The sequence below is a fragment of the Rhinolophus sinicus genome, linkage group LG02 (genome assembly GCF_036562045.2).
Source record: "Rhinolophus sinicus isolate RSC01 linkage group LG02, ASM3656204v1, whole genome shotgun sequence".
NCBI classification, from domain to species: domain Eukaryota; kingdom Metazoa; phylum Chordata; class Mammalia; order Chiroptera; family Rhinolophidae; genus Rhinolophus; species Rhinolophus sinicus.
This window is the reverse complement of record NC_133752.1, coordinates 340,930-360,685: the sequence shown is the minus strand read 5'-3', so window position 1 is coordinate 360,685 and position 19,756 is coordinate 340,930. Positions and strand designations below refer to the sequence as shown.

Here is a 19,756-nt window from a genome sequence, read left to right as displayed (position 1 = left end):
TGGGCGGTCAATGCTGGAGGACAGAGCCGCCAATGGGGCCAGTCCCAGGCTGGGGAGTGGCCTGGACAGGCTTGTGGGCAGGACACCTGAGGGACTGTACCTGGGAGGGAGGCTGGCCAGGAGGGCACCGCACGGGGTCCAGCCAAGACTGGGAGCCCAACATCGGGACCCAGTGACCCTGACCCTTCCTGCTGCACACTGACCGGGCCCCACGGGGGTGCTGCGGCCGAGGAAACCACGGTCCCTCCCTCTGCTCCCGGAGACTGAGCCCGCTCAGCTAGCCTTCCTGGGGCCCGCCTGCCCACCAGGGCTGGCATCCAGGTCAGCTCTGCTGCGAGGCCCCGCAGGTCCCTGAGCTCAATCAGCATAGGCTGACATCAAGGCACACCCCTGTACCTTCACCCCCGTGGGCAGGAGCAATATCCCTCAGGTAAAAAGTTCTCCGCAGAGACAGTGTCCTGAGCCCTTAAAATAAACCCTGAACCCCAGCGCCTGGGGAACACAGGGCCTGGGTCCCCAATGTATCTGAGGCCCCAGGTCCCCAGGAGCGCCCCTGGCATCCAACTTCCCCCACCCTGACCCAGTGCCCACCCCCCCTACATACACACCGTCTGTCCTGTAAGGGACCTGAGCCCAACCAGCCCAGGCACAGGGTGAGGTCAGCCCGCACAGAGGAGCCCCCAGCCACCAGGCCCACCCCTCCGTGTGGTGAGAGGTTGGGCGGCCCCTGTCCCTGGGACATGGCAGGGCACTACTGAGGGTCCTGACCTCCTGGGCCACCAGAAGCTTCTCACACCAGACACCAGATGTCAGTGCCAGGCAGGGGCAGGAGCTGCTCCCCCATGTGCCATCCCAGCCCAGGGGCCCAGCTGCCCGCACACCAGCCCCTCCCTCCCTCTGTCCCCGTCCTCGCAGCAGCCCCCACCCTACAGGCTTCGATGTCCTTGTGCCCTGGACCTGGGCAAGGGCCTCAGGGGCACTGGACATTCAGCCCCACACAGCACCCAGGAGGTGGGGGCAGCCTGGCTGGTACCTGCTGGTCCTGACCCTATGCCCCAGCCCCAGGCCATCTATCCCCACCACATGTCCCATGTGCGTGTCCCCTTCCTCTGTCCCGCATCCCACATTCCTGCCTCAGGTCCCCTGGCCTGGCCCCTGTCCCCGTCCTGGCCATAGGACAAGGCTCTGATCTGCTGCAGGGTCCTCCCTACACAAGGCATGTGGGGGCAGGGCTATCCCACGTGCCCCCATCCTCAGCCTCTTGGGCCCCAGCCTCAGGCCCCCACCCCCCACCCCGGGACAGCTGCAGGACTGCTCAGCCTGAGCTCGCCGACACCCCTTTGAAGCCAGGAGGGCTGGGCAGCAGCAGGGAGAGTCACGCCCAAGGGTGTCAGAGCCTGGCCGCCCTTTCAAGTTCGCTGGGCTTCAAGGGGACCGGCCTGTCGTGCCCAGGACGGGATCAGAGGGAAGGTCGCTGGGCGGGCTCGGCAGCTGGGGCCGCAGGCTCCCAGCACCCCGGCTCCCCACTGAGGACAACGGGAGTCCCCCGGAATGGCCCATCCTGGCCTGGCCTGGGAGCCTCTCTGAGGACACAGCTGGATGCCCCCCTACCTCCAGGCTGGAGCCCCAGGGCAGGGCCCAGACCCCACCCCCATGCCAGAGCTAGGGAAGTAATGAGGGGGTCCAGTTGGTGGCACCGTAGCGTTGGTGGCTGCTCATTGGCCTTGCTGGCTGTGGCCAAGGGCACTTCAGGGTGCCTATATGTGGAGCGAAGTCCATGGGTGTGGGGGTGGGGGGGCCCACGGGAAGCGGAGGACTGAGGGCGGCGTGGGCCAGCCACGGTGAGTCCACCCTGGCCCCTCGGTGAACACCCCAGCTCCCTTCGGGCCCCCCCACCACCCCAGAACCTAGCCAGCGCACATCCCTCTGTGTTTGGCCTGGGAGTCCCGGAGGGGCTTGGCACCTGGGGAGACAGAGTCGTAGGGCTGGGTGGGGGTGGGCAGAGGCGCTGGCCGGTCAGTCGGCTAGCCAGTCAACAAACGTCTGTTCAGGGTGGACTTTGCGACACCCTCAAGGAACCCCTTTCTGCAGGTCTCGCAGCCCCCAGACCCTGGCACGTGCCTGCTCCCCTCTGTCTGGCCCCTTCCTTACAACCCCCCTGCAGCAAGGATACATGTCCCCACCACTGTCCCTTCAGCTGAGCCTCGTATATGGGGGTGTAGGGAAATGAAGTTCCATCCTGGGAGTGTGGGGTGCCAACCAGGCCTTGCAGACGAGGGGCGGGGGGTCAGGAGTGAAGTCATCAGAGGTCCATGTGGGCATTGAAGTCACCAGGGGCCGTGGGCCCTGTGGAGTGGGACGCAGCCCAGGAACAGCAGAGATGTGTTGGGGGGTGTCACAGCTGGGGGCTGGGGGGCTGAGGGGGAAGAGTATGGAAGCTGCAGGGGAGCAAGGAGCTGACCACCTCTAGGCAGCTCTGAGAAGGGCCCCGGTGTTTGCTGACAGGAGGAAGCTGACGACGGGAGCGGGCTCTGAGTTCCAGGATGTGGCCTGCGGGTAGTGGGGGCTTGGGCTGCGAGGCGGCGGGGCAGCCTTCTGAAAATGGGCAGCGTCTGTCTGTTCCCATAACCAGCCCAGCACCCCATCAGGATCCCTGAAGTGGCCCCCGGGGAGGGGTAGCCCAGTGCCACTGGTGTTAGCAAGACCCAGGTCCCCGGCCCTGCTGGTCTGTCTTGCCTGTGAGAGTAGCTAAGGAAGGAAGGCTGGTCACTAGCCCCCAAAGTTCCCTGGAGCAGTCCCCATGGGAGCCCCAGGTGGACAGCACTGGACCTCAGGCCAAGATGGGTGCACAGGCCCATGTTCAGGATGTCTTCTTAGGAGGTTCTGGGGGCTGCCCCTTCCAGGGTGCCTGCCCCTCACTACTCCCTAGGGAGGGACAGCTCACCCTGTGACCTGCCACCCGAGGTTTCCCCACTGCCCAAGGTCACCTCTTTCTGCCCCTCCCCCACCTTAGACTGAAACCCAACCAGGCGTCAGCCTGAAGCCTGCTCTGTCTGGGGAACATCTGTTTGGGTCACCAGCTGCGAGATGCCTGCAGCCACCACTGCCTGCCCCTGGTCACTGCAGCAGGGCTGCCCACAGCAGCCAGGGCCCAGGTCTCCCATGGTGTCCGCCATAGGTGGCCCTGCCCCAAGCTCAGTCACTGCCCATGGAGCCAGGACCATTCCAGCGGGGCCTCCCTCAGGGCTAGCCCCTGCCTCCCTAGGGACAGGGGTAGGGTCCACCCTGAGGAGAGCTGGGGGGTGTTCAGAGGGGACCCTGTCCTGCATTGACTGTGTGGGGGTTTTAGAGGAGGCAGGGGCCTGGGGGCAGTCCTGGGGGACTAGAGAGGGAGGAGCCCCAGAGCTCCCTGGGCTGGGGGTAGGGAGGCTCCACAACAGCATGAGGTGGGACAGGGGGAACTTGGCGCTGACCTTGGGGGACCTGGGAAGGACGGTGGGTCCCCCGCTGGCAGAGCCTGCCTTATTTTGTGAAGCCCTGGGCACCAGCAAGAACTTGCCTTTCCTGCCAGACATTACAAGGCTTTGGGGACACAGTGTGCCTCACGCCAGTGGCTTTGCTAAAATCACACACATTATCTTAGTGCCTTTTAAGAGGCTCCAGCACCCCTGGGTGGAGGCAGCCGCACCCTCGAGTGCTGGCCCAGCAAATTGAGCCTCAGTTTCCCCACCTGGAGAACGAGACCACTGTTGTACAACTCAGGGCTACACCCTTGCAGGCGGCAGGTGCCTGGATGATGACACTGCAGCCCCAGCCAGCCCCCCGGGGGACGGGGGGGAAGGCACGGGCCCTGCACCGAGGGAACTACATCACTACAGAAAGGGGCATCCACTAGACTAGGTGTGCAGGCCTCCAGTGAGCCACGGAGGTGCATGCAGGTGTGTGGGGCAGCGCTTCTGTTCCAGGGCACTGACGAGGGGCCCTGGGGACGCCTGGGTCCCCGCCCCAGACCTTCAGGGCCAGCAATGAGAGCCTTCTTGTCTCCTGGTTCTGGAGCCCAAGAAGCAAGCCCATAGGCAGATACACGTGCATGTACACACACATCCACACACACCTGTAGACATGGGCCACAAATATGTACACACCTGTACAGACCCGGGTCTCACACATGTACACACACATGTACAGACATGAGCCTCACACATGTACACACCTGTACAGACCGAGGCAGAAACACATGTACACACACCTGTAGACATGGGCCACAAATATGTACACACACCTGTACAGACCCGGGCCTCACACATGTACACACACCTGTACAGACCCGGGCCTCACACATGTACACACACCTGTACAGACCCGGGCCTCACACATGTACACACCTGTACAGACCCGGGCCTCACACATGTACACACACCTGTACAGACCCGGGCCTCACACATGTACACACCTGTACAGACCCGGGCCTCACACATGTACACACACCTGTACAGACCCGGGCCTCACACATGTACACACCTGTACAGACCCGGGCCTCACACATGTACACACCTGTACAGACCCGGGCCTCACACATGTACACACATGTACAGACCCGGGCCTCACACATGTACACACATGTACAGACCCGGGCCTCACACATGTACACACCTGTACAGACCGAGGCAAAAACACATGTACACACACCTGTACAGACCTGGGCCTCACACATGTACACACCTGTACAGACCGAGGCAAAAACACATGTACACACACCTGTACAGACCCGGGCCTCACACATGTACACACACCTGTACAGACCCGGGCCTCACACATGTACACACCTGTACAGACCTGGGCCTCACACATGTACACACACCTGTACAGACCCGGGCCTCACACATGTACACACACCTGTACAGACCCAGGCCTCACACATGTACACACCTGTACAGACCTGGGCCTCACACATGTACACACACCTGTACAGACCCGGGCCTCACACATGTACACACACCTGTACAGACCCGGGCCTCACACATGTACACACACCTGTACAGACCCGGGCCTCACACATGTACACACCTGTACAGACCCGGGCCTCACACATGTACACACACCTGTACAGACCCGGGCCTCACACATGTACACACACCTGTACAGACCCGGGCCTCACACATGTACACACACCTGTACAGATCCGGGCCTCACACATGTACACACACCTGTACAGACCCGGGCCTCACACATGTACACACACCTGTACAGACCCGGGCCTCACACATGTACACGCCTGTACAGACCGAGGCAGAAACACAAGTGTAGAGGAAAAGGATGCACATTTTCTTGTTTAACAAAATAAATTAAATATACGAAGCTTCAGCTCAAACTCTATATAAAATCACAGAGGTCTGGGGCTACCTTGGGCAGTGGGGTGACAGGTGCCCGGCCCCAGGAGAGGCCAGGTCTCTGTGGCCCAGCCCTCCTTTCATCATTATTAATATTATTATTTTAATTTCTTAAATATAAATATCAAGGCCCCCTTCCCTCTGGCAGTGAGAGACTGGGTGCCACAGGAGGCAGCCCCTGCTGGGCTCCAGCCTCTCAGGACAGGCCCCGGGACTGCTAAGCCCGACCCCTGGCCCAGGGGACTGGTGGACTCCTGGACACCCAGGACAGGCGGTGGCAAAAATAGCCACCCACCTGCCGAGGCCTGGGCAGGGGTGGGGGCTTTGCTTTGCTTATCCAGGGCGCCTCTCAGATCTCCTGCCAGGCCGGGGTGGTGACAGCGGCCCCCGTGAAACCCCCCTCACAGGCCAAGGGCTCCACCTGCCCATGGCTGCACGGGCGCTGCCGAGTTACAGGCGCAGGCCTTCCCAAAGGCGGCGAGCGTGAGGGTGGGGTGGTGGTGTGCGCGCCTCACACCGGCACCCCTCCCCGTGGCCCCCGCCCCCGGGGCAGCACCTAGCACTGGTAGTGGATGTGCTGGTGCTGGTGGACTTTGCCCTCCACGTGCGTGTGTGTGTGTGTGTGCACGTCTGTGTAGAGTTTGGGGTACAGCTTGGGGCCAGCAGCAGAGCCGGGGCCCAGCAGGTGCTGGGGGGCCGCTGGGACCCCAAGCTCCTCACACAGCCCCAGGCCAGTGGCGGTCCCGAGGCCGGGGGGCACGGGCAGCTCCTTGTCCCCAGCGCGGTCACGTGCGGGCGCGCGGTGTGCAGGCCCAGCGGGGGCGGGCGCGGGGGCACACGGCTTCTTCTTGGCCTGACACAGCCAGAGCAACACAGTGCCCAGGATGAAGACGGCGCCCGCTGGGATGCCGATGACCACGGGCCATGGCAGGCTCGTGCTGGACGACGAGGGGGCCACGGGAGGCCCTGGCGGCTTTGGATCTGCAAGACGGAAGAGGGAGTGAAGGGGAATGTCGCCGGCGCCCAGGTGGGACGGGGGCGGGGGGCCCACACACCTGGCAGCACGGTGAGGAAGGCGCTGCGGAAGCTGTAGCCCATGGTGTTGGCACCCAGGCAGATGTACATGCCCGCATCGTCCTGGCGTGCACGGGTGATGAGCAGCTTGTTGAGGTAGGAGCCGTCGGGCCGAGACCATACGTCACCCGTGGGCAGCACCACAAACTTCTGCCCACCCACGTCGATAGTGGAGTTGTAGCGGCCCTCAGCGCCGTACTCCACACGCTTCAGCCACTGGATCACCGGCTTCACATCGCTGCGCACTTTGCACTGGAAGGATGTCGAACCCCCGAAATCCACCGTGGTGTTCACGGGGTGTGTGCCCGTGAGCACAGGCTTGGAGCGCGTCCGCTCTGCGGGGACACAATGTGTGGGCGTGGCCCCCAGGGCACCCGCCAGCCCCCAGCCCCAGCCCGGCACTCACGGATCACGTCCACCTTGTAGGTGGCGTTGATGGCACCAGCGCGGTTGGACACACGGCATGTGTACTTGCCGCTGTCCTCTGGGCGCAGGTTCTTCAGGCTCAGCGTCCACTTCTTCTTCCTGTGCTCGCTGGCCTCTGGGCGTGTCAAGGCCTGGTCATCCTTCATCCACATGATGTCGGGCCGCGGGTGCCCACTGGCCACGCACTTGAGACGCACAGAGCTGCCCACAGGCCGTGCGATCACCCGGCGCCTCATCTTGGAGGGCTGCGTGAAGCGGGGCCGTGCTGCAGGGTGGGCAGCATAGTGGTCAGCGGGGCCCCAGGGCCAGCCCCCCGCCCTGTGCCCGAGGATGACAGTGACACGTGCCCCACGCTCACCCCACTGCTTGCTCGCTGGGTCCTCCTGGCCCCCGGAGGAGCCCTCATGCCCCAGGCTCTCCCTGGCTGGGCTGGCGTCCTCTGCAGAGGGGAGAGCAATGAGAGGGGCCCCAGAAGCCCCCCCACCCAACCCTGGCTAGTTCCCAGACCCCAGCTGGGAAAGCTGTAGAAACGCAGGCAGAGGCCATGGGCACACACTCACATCTCACAGTTCCAGAGACAGCTGGGCAGAACGCCTGCCCAGCCCACTCCCTGAGTGCAGGTGACCCCGACAGGCGCGGGTGGGACCCAAGAGCTGGCCCCCCACCCCGGCTCCGGGGGGTCTGCAGGGTCCAGGGGAGGAGGGGCAGGCCCAGCCAGCAGCTGCAGTAACCCTAGCCCACATCAAGGGGCCGAGGGCTGGGTGAGCTGACATGGCTCACATACCGCCTGTCACCCTCCCCTTTGGAAGGACGTGGGGGGGCACCCGCAGTGTTCCCATTCCACAAACCAGAGAAGGCCCCATGGGGGTGGGGCACGCTGAGCAATGCCCCTCCCAGGACAGCCGCACCTCCACCAAGCCCAGCCCCAAGGCCAGGCTGTTGCAGGCCCCCACCCAGGACCCAGTGAGGGGGAAGTAAGGGTCAGGCTCTTCCTGACAGGGACCCACCCCCAGGGGACCCCGCCCCCAGGGACCCACACCTTGAGCCAGCGCCTGGTACCAGTGAGCAGAGGGTGTGTCACAGGTGATACCGCCCGTCCCCAAGCCTGGGCCCCAGAGGCAGAAGAGAACACAAGGCCTTGGCTTCAGGGAGACCCCTCTGAACTCCGAAACCAGAGCCTCAAAGTCACGGCCAACCCCAGGGCCCATCAGCCTGCCCAGCCCACCCTTCAGTGGGACCACGACCCTGGGCCCCAATACCCATTCCTGCTGCCCCCCAGCTAGCCCTGGCTCCAAGTCAGCACACCCTTCAGGAGGAAGGGTCCCTGAGAAGGTGCCCAGGCTGGGGGTGGTGACAGGTCAGGTGCCTTCCTGGACCCAGAGGAGGTGGCTGGACATCCTGGTAACAGTGGGCTGAGCTCAGACAGGGCGGGGGTCACACAGTGAAGGTTCACCCCTGGGGTCAGGCTGACTCAGGCGACCACTGACCCATCACGATGAGGGTGTAGTTGACGCTGAGACTGCCAAAGCCGTTGGTGGCCTTGCACACGTAGGCACCCGCGTCCTCCCGCTCCACATCCTTCACCCGCAGCCCATGGGGCAGCACGCGGAAGCGGCTCCAGCCGCCATGGATTGTGCGGCCATCCTTGGTCCACATGGTCAGCGGCGGTGGGTCCCCCTCCACGGGGCACTGCAGCCGCACGGTGCGGCCCAGCCGAGCCACCTGCCGTGGGGCAACCTTGTCTGCCATCCTCGGGGGGCCTGTAGACGAGTCAGAGGGCTCGGTCAGGAGGAGGGTCTGGCAGGGGGTCAGCAGCCGAGGCAGCACAGGTGCCGACAGAAGCCCAGGGCAGGGGCCGTTCCTATGGTCCCCACCCAGGACCCACCCCAATACCCCGGCACAAGCGGTGGAGGCTTAAAACGTGGAGCCCTCCTCCTCGACAGCAACCAGGGTCCATCACATGCCATGGCTCAGGGACCGGAGTACCTGTGCCCCTCACTGGCCCCACACAGGCCCACGTCCATGGGCAAACACAGGTATCCCTGTGCCTGGTGGCCCGTCTGTGCCTGTCTGTGTGCCTGGGCCACACCTGCCTGTGCTGCCAGCCACACCCAACAGGTGGCCTAACGGGGAGGGAAGGGCATGATCCCAAGGCCCTGCGGTTAGAGGCGAGTGGCTGGGTATGCTGGCCCAGGTGCAGGTTTTCCGTCCAGCTGGCAGTCCCCACCCACCGCCCCCCACGAAAGAAGCCCACATCCTAGGCTGAGGCCATGGCGCCTGTCACCAGTGGGAAGAAACCCACTCCCACCCTGCCAGCCCGGGTCCAGCCTTGGTGCCTCTGGAGTCCAGTGCAAGGACAGCAGGGTGACCAGGCCTGGAGGGCAGTGCGCTGAGAAGGACACTGCAGGTATCACAAAGGACTGGGGCCATCTCCTGGCCAGCCCTCAGGCCCTGCCTGTGGCTGTGGCTCTGAGCCCAGAGGGTGCTGGGCTCTCAGGCACAGTCACCGCCCCCCTCACTGTGCCCCCTGAGGCTCCCATGACCCCGCCCACCAACTGCTGGCAAGGGGCATCCACCTCATGCTGTGGCCACTCCAGGCCAGAAGGGCCAGAGTCTCGTGCCCTAGCCTCGCGGAGGTGCCAGGACATGGCGGCTGCTCCCGGATGCTATGGCACAGGGCCTGAGGGCAGCATGTGTTTTTAATAAGCAGCTAGTGTTTCTTCCACATGCAATTACCAGCTGGTTACGTTGGGCCTTTGCAACCAGGCCCCAAGTGCTTCTGTGGGTCCGTCAGACATTCATGCAGCAGCTTCTCACCCGTCATCTCCCACCTCCCAGGGACCATCACAGAGCACTGTCTTCTGTCACCACTTCTGTCTGGGGGCACTGGGTGGTGGTGGGGGGGCAACAGGCCCCATCTGTATGGAGGCAGCTGACAGCCCAGGGTTCAGGCGTCTCAGGGCTCCCAGGTCAGGAGGGGTCCAGAGTCCAGTCTCCGATCCCAGCCCTGACGGGGGGCTGGGCTGTGAGGGACAGTGACACTGGGCATCATCCCTCTAGGACCACAAACAAAAAGGGCAGGGGCTGGGAGTTGGGGGGACGGGCCCCTCCCAGCCCCAGTGCTCGCTCACCCACACCCGCCTGGCACACCCCACTCTACCGAGCCCACCTGGTCAAGATGTAAGCCCATTCCCCAGGCTTTTGGGGACCCACAGCCTGCCCCCACTCAGGTACCTCCCACCTACCACGGGGCTCCTAGACAGTGTACTAGGGGCACCAGGCTGTCCCCAGCAAGCCCCCTCCTCACCAGCACCCCCACCCCTAGAAGAGCAGAGGTGGGAGGTGTCTGAGACCAACCTCTCCCTAATTACTCAATTATCTGCAGCCCCACCCCCACCCCCACCCAGCTTGCAGTGGAAGGGGCTGCAGGGTCCCGAGGTCCCCCAGCCCAACCAGGGTCCCACCCTCATTCTCAGGCAGAGCCTGTCTGCCACCTGTCACTGCATGGAACTCCACCATTCACGGGGGCCCCGCGGGATGCAGGACAATGAGGGTGCCACCCCCGCCAGCTTGCCCATTGCCCTGGGCCTCCTGGGCTGACACCTGGACACAGACACACACGTGCACACACATGGACACACGCAGCTGCTCAGGAAGCACAGGGAGGGCAGTGCCGGCCTGAAGCACAGTCCCCGGGGGTCTGCTGGTCCCAACACCATCCTGGGGACACAACTGGGGGCTGGTCCAACACCCCTACCCCCCGAAGGAGCCTGCTCAGTGGCAGAGAAAGGACAGGCCTGTCGTGCTGGGGGTCACCGCCAGCCCCCCTCTGACCCCCAGGCAGGAGAGCTTGAGGAGTGGGGAGCACCTACTGGGTGGCAGGAGCCACAAGCTAGTAGTGCAGAGGTCGGGATGCCTTTGTCACTGTGGAGAGGAGGGAGGGACAGAGTCAAGTGACTGCCAGACGGCCGGAAGTGTGGCCCCAGGGCCGCCCTGTGAGCAGCGCTGGGGAACAGGCAGGCTGGAGCCAGCCTTATCCTAAAGCAAACAGCCCGCTCCCCTCCCCTGCAGCCAGCCCGCCCACCCCATGCTGGACCTGAGGCCAGGCCCGGCCCCTGGGCACCCCCACACCTCTGCAGACCCCAGTAGGCTCACCAGCAGGAAGCCTGGACGCCCCCCCAAACACACACACACTGACTCCCAGTTCTGCCTGCCAGCGTGACTGCCACTGCTCTATATTCAGTCTGGGAAACACGAGTTCCCACTGTGCCCCTGGACAGGTGTCCCACCACTCAGCCATGGGGAAACTGAGGCAAGGGCTGAGGCCCTCAAGCACTTGGCGGGGGGGGGGGGGTGTTTAGGAGGAAAGGCTTAAGCTCCCAGCAGTGCCATGGCTCCTCCACGGCCCCTCCACCCAAACTTAGCCCGTCCCCCCCGTGAACACCCCCTCCAGGAAGCCCCTACCCCTGCACACACCCTAAGCCACAGCCCTGGGAAGGTCCAGGCCCAGCAGGATGCAGATGGCCACGTGGAGGCCGGTCAGGGTCTCATCCCTCGATGGGGGCTGGGGGCTGAACATGGAGCTGAGGGACAGGGAAGGAGTTGCAAGCCCTCTCTCCTCCCTTCCCTCCCACCAGCCCTGAAAACAAGGCCAGGAACTGGGGTGCCAGGAGGGGGCCAAGGTGCAGCAGCTTGGAGGCCTCACACCCAGCCCACATGGCCAGGCTTCCCAGCTGCCACCCCAATCTCAGGTGTCACACACAGATTGTCACACTGCCTCCAAACCCATACTGTCCCCAGACACTGTCCCCTAGACCCACACACAGTCCCCCACTGTCCCTCAGACGCACAGGCTGCCCCCCAGACAGAGGCTGCCCCCCAGACACAGAGGCTGTCCCCAGATGCACAGACTACCCCCAGATGCTGTCCCCCAGACACAAAGGCTGTCCCCGACATATACTCTGCCCGAGATGCTACCCCAGACCCATACTGTCCCCCAGACGCGGTCCCTAGTCCCATGCTCTGCCCCCTAGACACATTCTGCCCCAGACAGACCCCCAGGTCACACACACACACACCCACACACTCACAGTAGATGCAGACCCCCCCACTCTGGACCACAACCCACCTCTGAGCACCTGAGATCCCCAGGCCCACCCCGTATCCCTCCTGGCTGGGAGCAGTTTCCTCAGGTTTAGTAAAACAAGATACTTCTGTAAGCCCAGTGGATGCCCCTCCCGCCCCAGTGGGCCCAGAATGCTGGGATGGAGGGCGGGGTGACAAGGGACAGGACCCCAGCTGCAGCCCACCCCATGTCGTCTCCACAGGCCGTAGGGGCTGCCACATGCTCAGCACCACACACCTCATTGACCCACAGCCTCTGCAATGACTACCCACCTGGTAACCTGCTCCCTCCCCCACCTCCCAGGGTTCCCACACCCCTTTTGGGGTGGCCTGTCCCCGCCACGCCATCTGAGCAGCACCTAAGCCCCTGCTCTGTTCACAGTCTGTCAGGGGCCTGGCTATGGGGCATCAGCCTCTGCCTCTCCCCACTGCCCAAGGAGCCATGTGGATCTGACCTGCTGACCCCAAACTCCCTACAAGAGGGGCTGGACCAGGCACCACCCCCCTCCAGGCCCTGAGACCAGGGTCCAGTCAGGCCCCATCCCACACTAGCCCCCAGATGGCGATGCCCACCCCGGCAGCTGCAGACACAGGTGGCAGCAAGGGTGTGCAGGAACCGCCTGGCCAGCTCATCAGGGATGGCCCTGTCCCCAGCAAGCCCTGCAAAGCCCCAGAAATTTCCAGCCTGGAAGGATTCTCTGGCCAGGGGTGGTTAGGCATCAGGCTATGCATGCTGGGACTGGTTGTGGGTGCTGTCCAGGAGCCACTGACCTCCTGGAGGAGCTAAGTGGCCTGGGGATAGTGGTGGGACCTGGTCCGAGGGCAGTCTGGCTTGCCTGGACACCCTGCACCAGCTGGGGCAGGTGAGCACTCCCTGGGGATGGGGGTGGGGGAACCCGTGTCAACTGGAGGACATCGGTGCAGGGGCTGAGTCGGGAAGGCCCAGACATGGTGGCCCCAGGACCAGCACCCTTGCCAGGAAGGCAAGGCCTGGGAGCAGGAGAGGGCTACCCCGAGGAGGAGGCACAGGTGACAGTCACGGCAGGGCTGGCGGGCGGGGACCAGACACACGTACTAACATAGCACACACACACTCCTAGTCAGCGGCCAGCCCAGGGCGGCCCCCGGGGGCTGGACCCACAGGATCTGTAGTGGAACTGGTAAGACCCGCAGGACAGGTGGTTGCCCCAGAAACCAGGCCATTCTGGGTGCGGCAGAGGGACAGCCTGACCCACCAAGCAAGCCAGCTGGCTGGAGAATCCAGCCCCCCACTCCACTCCCCACTGCCCAGCAGAGCAGAAGGTGAGCAGGGAGGCTGGGGGCCTCAGGTTGCTCCCTTCCCTGGAAGGCCTCAGGTGGACCTTCAGCAGACCCTCGGCCACAGGGATCCTCCTCCTCGCCATCCCAGGGGGAACAGTGTCCCCAATGGTGCCACTGTCATGGGGGAACCCCATGTAAACTGCCAACAGCTGGCAATAACCAGGGTAGAACCCAGACCCATTGCCACGGCACCCACCAGAGGGCTCAGCGGGACAGCTGGCAGCCCCGCCCCATGTCCAGCTCTCACCAGGTCCACCAGGCTCCAAGCTGACCCCTCCCCCCACGCTGCCCACACCTGCCACCCATTCTGCAATTCACAAATGCCACTTACCTAAGACCTCGGGTCCCCATCACAACCTCCCCAGGGGGGCCCTGCCTCACCCCAGCTGTCAAGGAACCCAGAGAAGTCCCTTGTCTTCTGGGGCCTCCCTTGAATGCCAGAGCTGGACCCAGACCACCCAAGGGGCCCCATCCCCCATGGGCCCTGACCCAGGTCCCCTTGTCACTTGGCAAGTGTGACAAGAACGTTTCCTGAGCCTGGAGCCCCTGGGCCAGAAATCGAGCATTTAGGCAGAACCAATGTTCCCTCTGCTGTGAGAGCTCATGCACTTAACAGCCCAACCCACCCTATTGCCTGAGCATGCCGAGACCCCCCAGGCCAGAGAGCCCCTCACACCCACGCACAACATGGCCCCCGACCCAGAGCAGGTCTCTGAAGGACAGGCCACACAGCCCTCAAGGGCAACATGTATGCGGTGCTCCAGAGTGCACCCCACCGTCTCCTCCTGGGAGGGGCAGGTGGCTGCAGAGACCCACAGGGTAGCCCCGAGGCCAGTGGCCTGTGGCCCCGGACAAGGAATGCACCCCCTGCAGCCCCCACTCTGCTGGGCTCAGCACTGTGGGAGCCAGCGGGGTCACTGCCCGCCCACCCGCCTGCCCACACGGGGGGTCTGAGGGCCAGAGTGGGCTCAGCTCCCTGAGGCTGCAGGCCCCATTACTCACTCCTCAGCCACTCAACAGCTTGTGTAAATCTCTCAGAAATAAACTCGGCAGGCAGGAAGAAAGGCAATTATTTCCTGCCAAGATGGGAAGCCCAGGGTCTCAGCAGCCCTAAGGCTAAAGCATCCCCCCACCCCCAAAACTGCCTGCGGCTTTGGGGACATCTCCTGGAAGCCCTCACCCCATGCTGGTTCACCCCAGGAGGTCGGTCTGTATGAGTAGGGTGTGCAGGCCCAGGCGTCCAGCCTCCAGGCCCTGCCCCCAGCCACCCAGTGTGGGCATGGCAGGAAAAGACTCCAGGACTCCACACTGGGGACAGGGAGCCACCCAAGACACCCCCGAAACTCCCTCCCAGCACTCCCCTGCCAATCAGCCTCTCAGCCTAGCCCTGGCCTGTCCCCACTCACGGCCCCCAGTCAAGCTGAACCTTCACTCGTGTCCCCTGGATATCTGCCCTGGCCGAGGTGAGCTGCCCCTGCCCACACAGATGCCCACCTGGAGGCCTTCCCTGTCCTCACCTGACCAGCACCCACCTCTCCTTCTAGGCTGGCCCTGGCCTGGCCCCGTGATGCCCACAGCACTGTGCATGCCCCTGCCCTACCCCCACCAGCTGCGCTGGACTGTGGGCCCTGGGCTGCAGCCTCGTCCTGTAGCCCAGAACAGAGCCCAGAGAGCAGCTGGGCTGGGCACACCAGGGCTTGACCAGGAGCACCCAGTGACCAGCACTAAGAAGCGTGGATGCTGGGCAGGGTGGGGGGCAGCTCGTGGGGTGTGGGGACAGCAGCCTGGACACCCCTACCCCTCCACATTTAGACCTGCCCAGCGAGACCATCACTGGGACATACCAGGCTGCAGTCACCAGACGAAGCACAGAGGCACGAAAGGAGGCCAACGTGGCCAGCTGCAGGGAAGGTGGGCAGCCGGCAGCAAGTGCTCCAGCCTACAGCAGCCAGTCAGTGGTGCCTGGGCTCTGGCCCGGGGAGCCAGAGGCTGGGGCCACTGCCAGGGGAAAGTAGCATTTGCCTGGTGGGGCTGAGGCAGGCGGAGCCCAGAGGCCCATTGATTCATGCACAATGGAGAGGGAGCCTGCCGGCATTTCCAGGCCCAGCCAAAGGCCACTTTGTTCACAGTTCCCTCCTCCCCCAAAAGGGGGCAGTGATTTATTCTCCCTTGGCCAGAGAGGCAAATGAAGGGGCTGGCCCACACCACCACCTCACAGCACCCGGGCCTGGCTCCCATACACCCACCTCAGTCTCACTGCTGCCCATGGAGTCTGGGGGGAAGGGAGGAGGCCCCTGGCAGCCTGGCCAGAGGACAAGGTCAGGCAGTGCCCACACACACCACCACAGCCACCCTGGTGGCCACACATCTTCCCGCTGATTCACACACACGGGCAGACCCTTCCCTACACAGCCCTGACAGGGGGTTGGCCCCAAGACCGCCCTCCCCACAAGGCTGGGGCACCCCGTGTGTGGGCCAGCTGCAAGGACCTGGCCTCCTGGGATCGGCGTTCAGTTCACCCAGGGCATGTTGGCTGGGTCCAGAGGACAGGGCAGTGACCTCAGGGCTGGCTGCTCAGAGACAGTTCCACTGCGCCATCCTTGGAAAAGTTCAAACGTGGCACTTCTCAGAAAACCCCTGAAACAACTCCTTCCAAAGTTACTTGTGAAAAGTATTTTGTTCTGAACCTCTCAAGCTCCCACTGTGAGAAATAAAATGGAAATGGAGAAAGCCATCCCATCTTTTGTCAAATTTGAAAAAAAAAACAGTTTAAGACAAACCCACCAAGATTGTGAAACTGGGAAAAGGGGAACTTTAAAAACATGATCCAAGTCGAGAGATGCACCAATTCCAGAAACTGTGACACCACGGGAAACGACTTTCAGAAAAAAATCCCAACTCCCTCTGCACTGGTCTGCCGGCCTGAAGAAGGTCCACACTGGGCCTGCTCGCCCCAGGAAGTGGGATGGGCCCACAACAACTTCACCCCTCACGTCCAGGCCTGGGGAGAAGCCAGCACAATGCAGGAAGAGTGCCCCCACCCCCACCCCAAACCACAGAGGCCCTGCCCTTGGATGGCGGCTCCAGCTCCCACTGCAGCCAGGCCCTCACTGCGTACAGCCAAGCCGGGTGGGGGCTGTATACCCGGCACAGCCCCAAGGCCGTGGCTGAGGGGCACAGAGCAGGGCGTGGTTCCTCTGGGGCCCCTCAGCCAACTCAGGCCCTGCTACCCGCTGCCACCCCCCACTCCACCTCGGGCTCCAACCAATGACCAGGCCAGGACAGCAGCCTCCGGAGCTTCACGGCTGGCCAAGTGGCCAGGGACAGGCAGGTGCGGGGATGGGGGCGTCCAAGCAGATAAAAGAAGAATCAGAGTCTGAGCCGCTGGTCACAGGGGGACCTTGCTGGGCATGACCTGAGTGCCCGCAGTGCCCAGGGTGCTGCCCAGCTCAGCCATGCTGGGCAGCCCCCACCCTCAAGCCAGCCGGCCAGTGCCCCGCAGGGCAGGCGGAGGGGGGGTACCATGGCATGAGTCCCACCTGGGCTGCCACCCGCCACCCAACACCCGAACGTGGCCATATAAGGCCGGGTTGGGCTCGCGGTGTGCCCGCCAAGCGGCGGGGGAGGGGTGCGAAGCCTCAGAGGACTGGTGGACAGGGCAAGGACGATCCTGAGTGGTCAACACACCCAAAGGGCCGGCCCGGCCACCGGTCCCGCCTAGCTGAGGGGAGGCCAGCACAGAGCATGGCGGGCAGAAGTCCATGGGCACCCGTCACCCATTTGCCAAGGATGCACCCTTGGCTGGGGCTGGGGGCAGGGGCCCCTCAGGAGGCATCTCGGGCCTAGCCACTTGGACACCTGGTGTGGTGCAGGCTGAGAGTTACGGTATGCAGCCTGAACTAGGTGGTCCTGGGGTCTGCCCTGAAACAGGTCCCACCCCCACACAGTTCCCACTCTGTACCTTCCTCGGGGTGGGCAGGCCCAGGGGACAGGGGGACAGGGCTGGGTCATGAGTCTCAAATACAAAGAATGTCCCCATGGTCTCTACTTTCCACCCTGGCCACTATGGGGGTCTCTGCAGGCTCCCAGGGGCCTAATTGGGTCCACTGTGGCCAAACAGCCTACTCCCCAAGAATCCAGAATGACCAGCTGCCTTCAACTGCAGTTACTCAGGTGGCTGTTTGTGTCCAGCAAGCATGGGGCCCCACCAGTGAGCTGGGGGTGCCCTGAGGTTGAGGGGAAATTCTGTAAGTGAGCTGGGAGATCCTATGGGTAATGGTGGCCCTGTGGGTGAGCTGGGGGATCCTGTGGGTGAGCTGGAGGTTCCTGTGGGTAAACTGGGGGTTCGCTGAGGGCACCCCGTGGGTTACCTGAGGTGCCTGGCCGGTGAGGGGCCATAAGCACAGGGCCCGCAGGGGCGGGGCGCAGGCACACGCCAGGCGGGCACTGGGGCAGGGTTGAAGGCCTGGGGGAAAGGGGCGGCGCTCGCGGCGGCCAGGGCGCCGGGCTGGGCGCCAGGACTCACCTCGGGCGCTGGCTGCCGACGGGAGGGCCCCCAGCAGCAGCGGCGGCAACAGCAGTAGCAACGCAGGGCTCGGCGTCATCTCGGCCTGTCGGGACCTGGGAGTATGAGGGCGGCCGGTCACTGGCTCGCGAGGCGGGGGTCGCCACACTCCGGCCTAGAGCTCCGGGCCACGGGGGTCGGGGTGCGGGCCCGCGCTCCGGGCGGAGGAAGCGGCGGCGGGAGACGTGGGTATCAAAGCAGACAAAGGGTTTACACTAATTACCGCCTCCCCGCCGCCCCTCTCCAAGCACCGTCTGGATTCCTGGCGCTTGTAACTCGGGCCTGCCCGCGGGACACACAACACCGGCGGCCCCGCAGATAATCGCCTGCGCCATTAGCGGACAAATTTGCACTGGGGGGGGCCACGTGGGGTGCCGGGCGGGGGCGGGGCGCGCAGACCCCGGAGCAGGCGGGAGAGGCGGCGGCACCAGATTTGGGATCCCGACCCTCCCGGCCTGCGCCCCGGACCCCGGCCCTCCCAGTCGGCTCCCGGGGCCGCGGGCACGCGCGGAGAGGCTCACCTCGGCGGGGTTCGCGGGCGGCGGGGCTCAGGGCCGGGCCCGCGGGGCGTGCTGCGCGGTCATCGCCGCCCCGGGCGCCGCACCCCGCCGCCCCGCGCCCCCGGGCCCGGCCTCGGGACGGCGAGGCGCTACCTGGGCGCGGGCGGCTCGGGCCGGGGCCGGGGCCGGGGTTCGGGGCGGGGCAGGCAGCGGGGTCGCGTCCAGGTGCCGGGGGTCGGCGCCGATGTCCCGGGGCGGCGGGGCGAGGGGCCCGGGGCGGCGCGCCGCGAGGCGTCCTTCCCTGCGGGGCTTTGTCAACTCTCCCGGAGCGAGCGCCGAGCCCGCCACGCGCCCCGCCCCGGCACAACTTCCAGCCAATCGGCGCGCCGCGGCCCGTCCGCCCCGCCTTGCGCCCCGCCCCGCGCCCGAACTTTCTTCCAATCCGCGGGTGCGTCCGCCCCGCCCGCCGGGCCTGGGGCCTTAACCCTCGCGGTGCGGGCAGCCCGCGGGCGGGGCGGCTCCCCGGGGCGCGGCCCCGCCCCGCCCGGCCCCGCCCCCTCCTGGGTCCGCCCCGGCCCCGCCCCCATCAGGCTCCTTGCACCGCCAGGTGTCCGCGCCCGCAACTGAGGCCTCAACTTGAGGGCACCCCCTCCCCCGGCATCCCCGGAGCTGACTTCTGGCCAGCCCCATCCGGTTGGCCAGAAGGAGCAAATTGGATGGCCTCAGGGCGCTTCTGGGCCTCGGGGTCCCGCTCCGTGGAGCCTTTGGGAGCACAGGGGAGATCCAAGACCTGGCTCAGATACCAAGCGCCTGCGGGCGGGGGAGGGGGGAAAAGGGGGCAGGTCTCAGGTGATGTGGGGCACAGACTTACCTGGTGCCCTTGACTGAGGGCAGGTATGTTCCCATCGCCCACCTACAGGCTTCCAGCCTCTCACCTGATAGTGAGTGATAACAACACAAGGACATTAATAATAGTAAAAAACAACACACATAGCACCTCCGTTAATCCTCACAAGTAGGCAAGCTTCTCGCTGTCATCTGGTGCAAATGAAGAAATGCAGGCACAGAGAAGGCAGGTGATTTACCCAAGATGCCCGGCCAGGACTTGGCTTGGCCGGGTAGGATCCAGCTTTCCGGCAAGACTTTCTCCACACTGCCACACCTGCCCTTGCCTGGCTCAGCACCCTGCACACGCTGGCTCCCACGCCTCCCCACCGCCACCCAGCAGCCCCTCTGAACCCCCCACCCCATCCTCTCTGGCCTGAACTACTGGGCCAGACTCCCCCTGGCTTCCCCTCACTGTCACTTCACTTGAATATAAAATCATTTAAAAACACAACCCTGATTCTGCTGTGGCT

General features: G+C 64.4%; 1 protein-coding gene across 4 annotated transcripts; it reads right to left on the bottom strand.

Annotated features, from left to right (window-relative positions):
- Positions 1–5,304: 5,304 nt before the first annotated feature.
- On the bottom strand, positions 5,305–18,711 carry FGFRL1 (fibroblast growth factor receptor like 1). 4 transcript variants are annotated; one of them, XM_074320009.1, is made up of 7 exons: positions 18,420–18,711; positions 17,860–17,954; positions 8,378–8,650; positions 7,249–7,329; positions 6,871–7,155; positions 6,446–6,799; positions 5,305–6,371 (listed from the first exon to the last, which is right to left on the bottom strand). In XM_074320009.1, exons 2-7 carry the CDS (start codon positions 17,936–17,938, stop codon positions 5,947–5,949), a joined length of 1,497 nt encoding a protein of 498 aa, XP_074176110.1. In that variant the 5' UTR covers positions 17,939–17,954; positions 18,420–18,711; the 3' UTR covers positions 5,305–5,946. The 4 variants fall into 4 exon arrangements, with proteins under 4 accessions (XP_074176110.1, XP_019568042.2, XP_019568044.2 ...); XM_019712483.2 differs by lacking the exon at positions 18,420–18,711 and adding an exon at positions 18,122–18,144; XM_019712485.2 differs by lacking the exons at positions 17,860–17,954; positions 18,420–18,711 and adding an exon at positions 16,587–17,772.
- Positions 18,712–19,756: the final 1,045 nt, after the last annotated feature.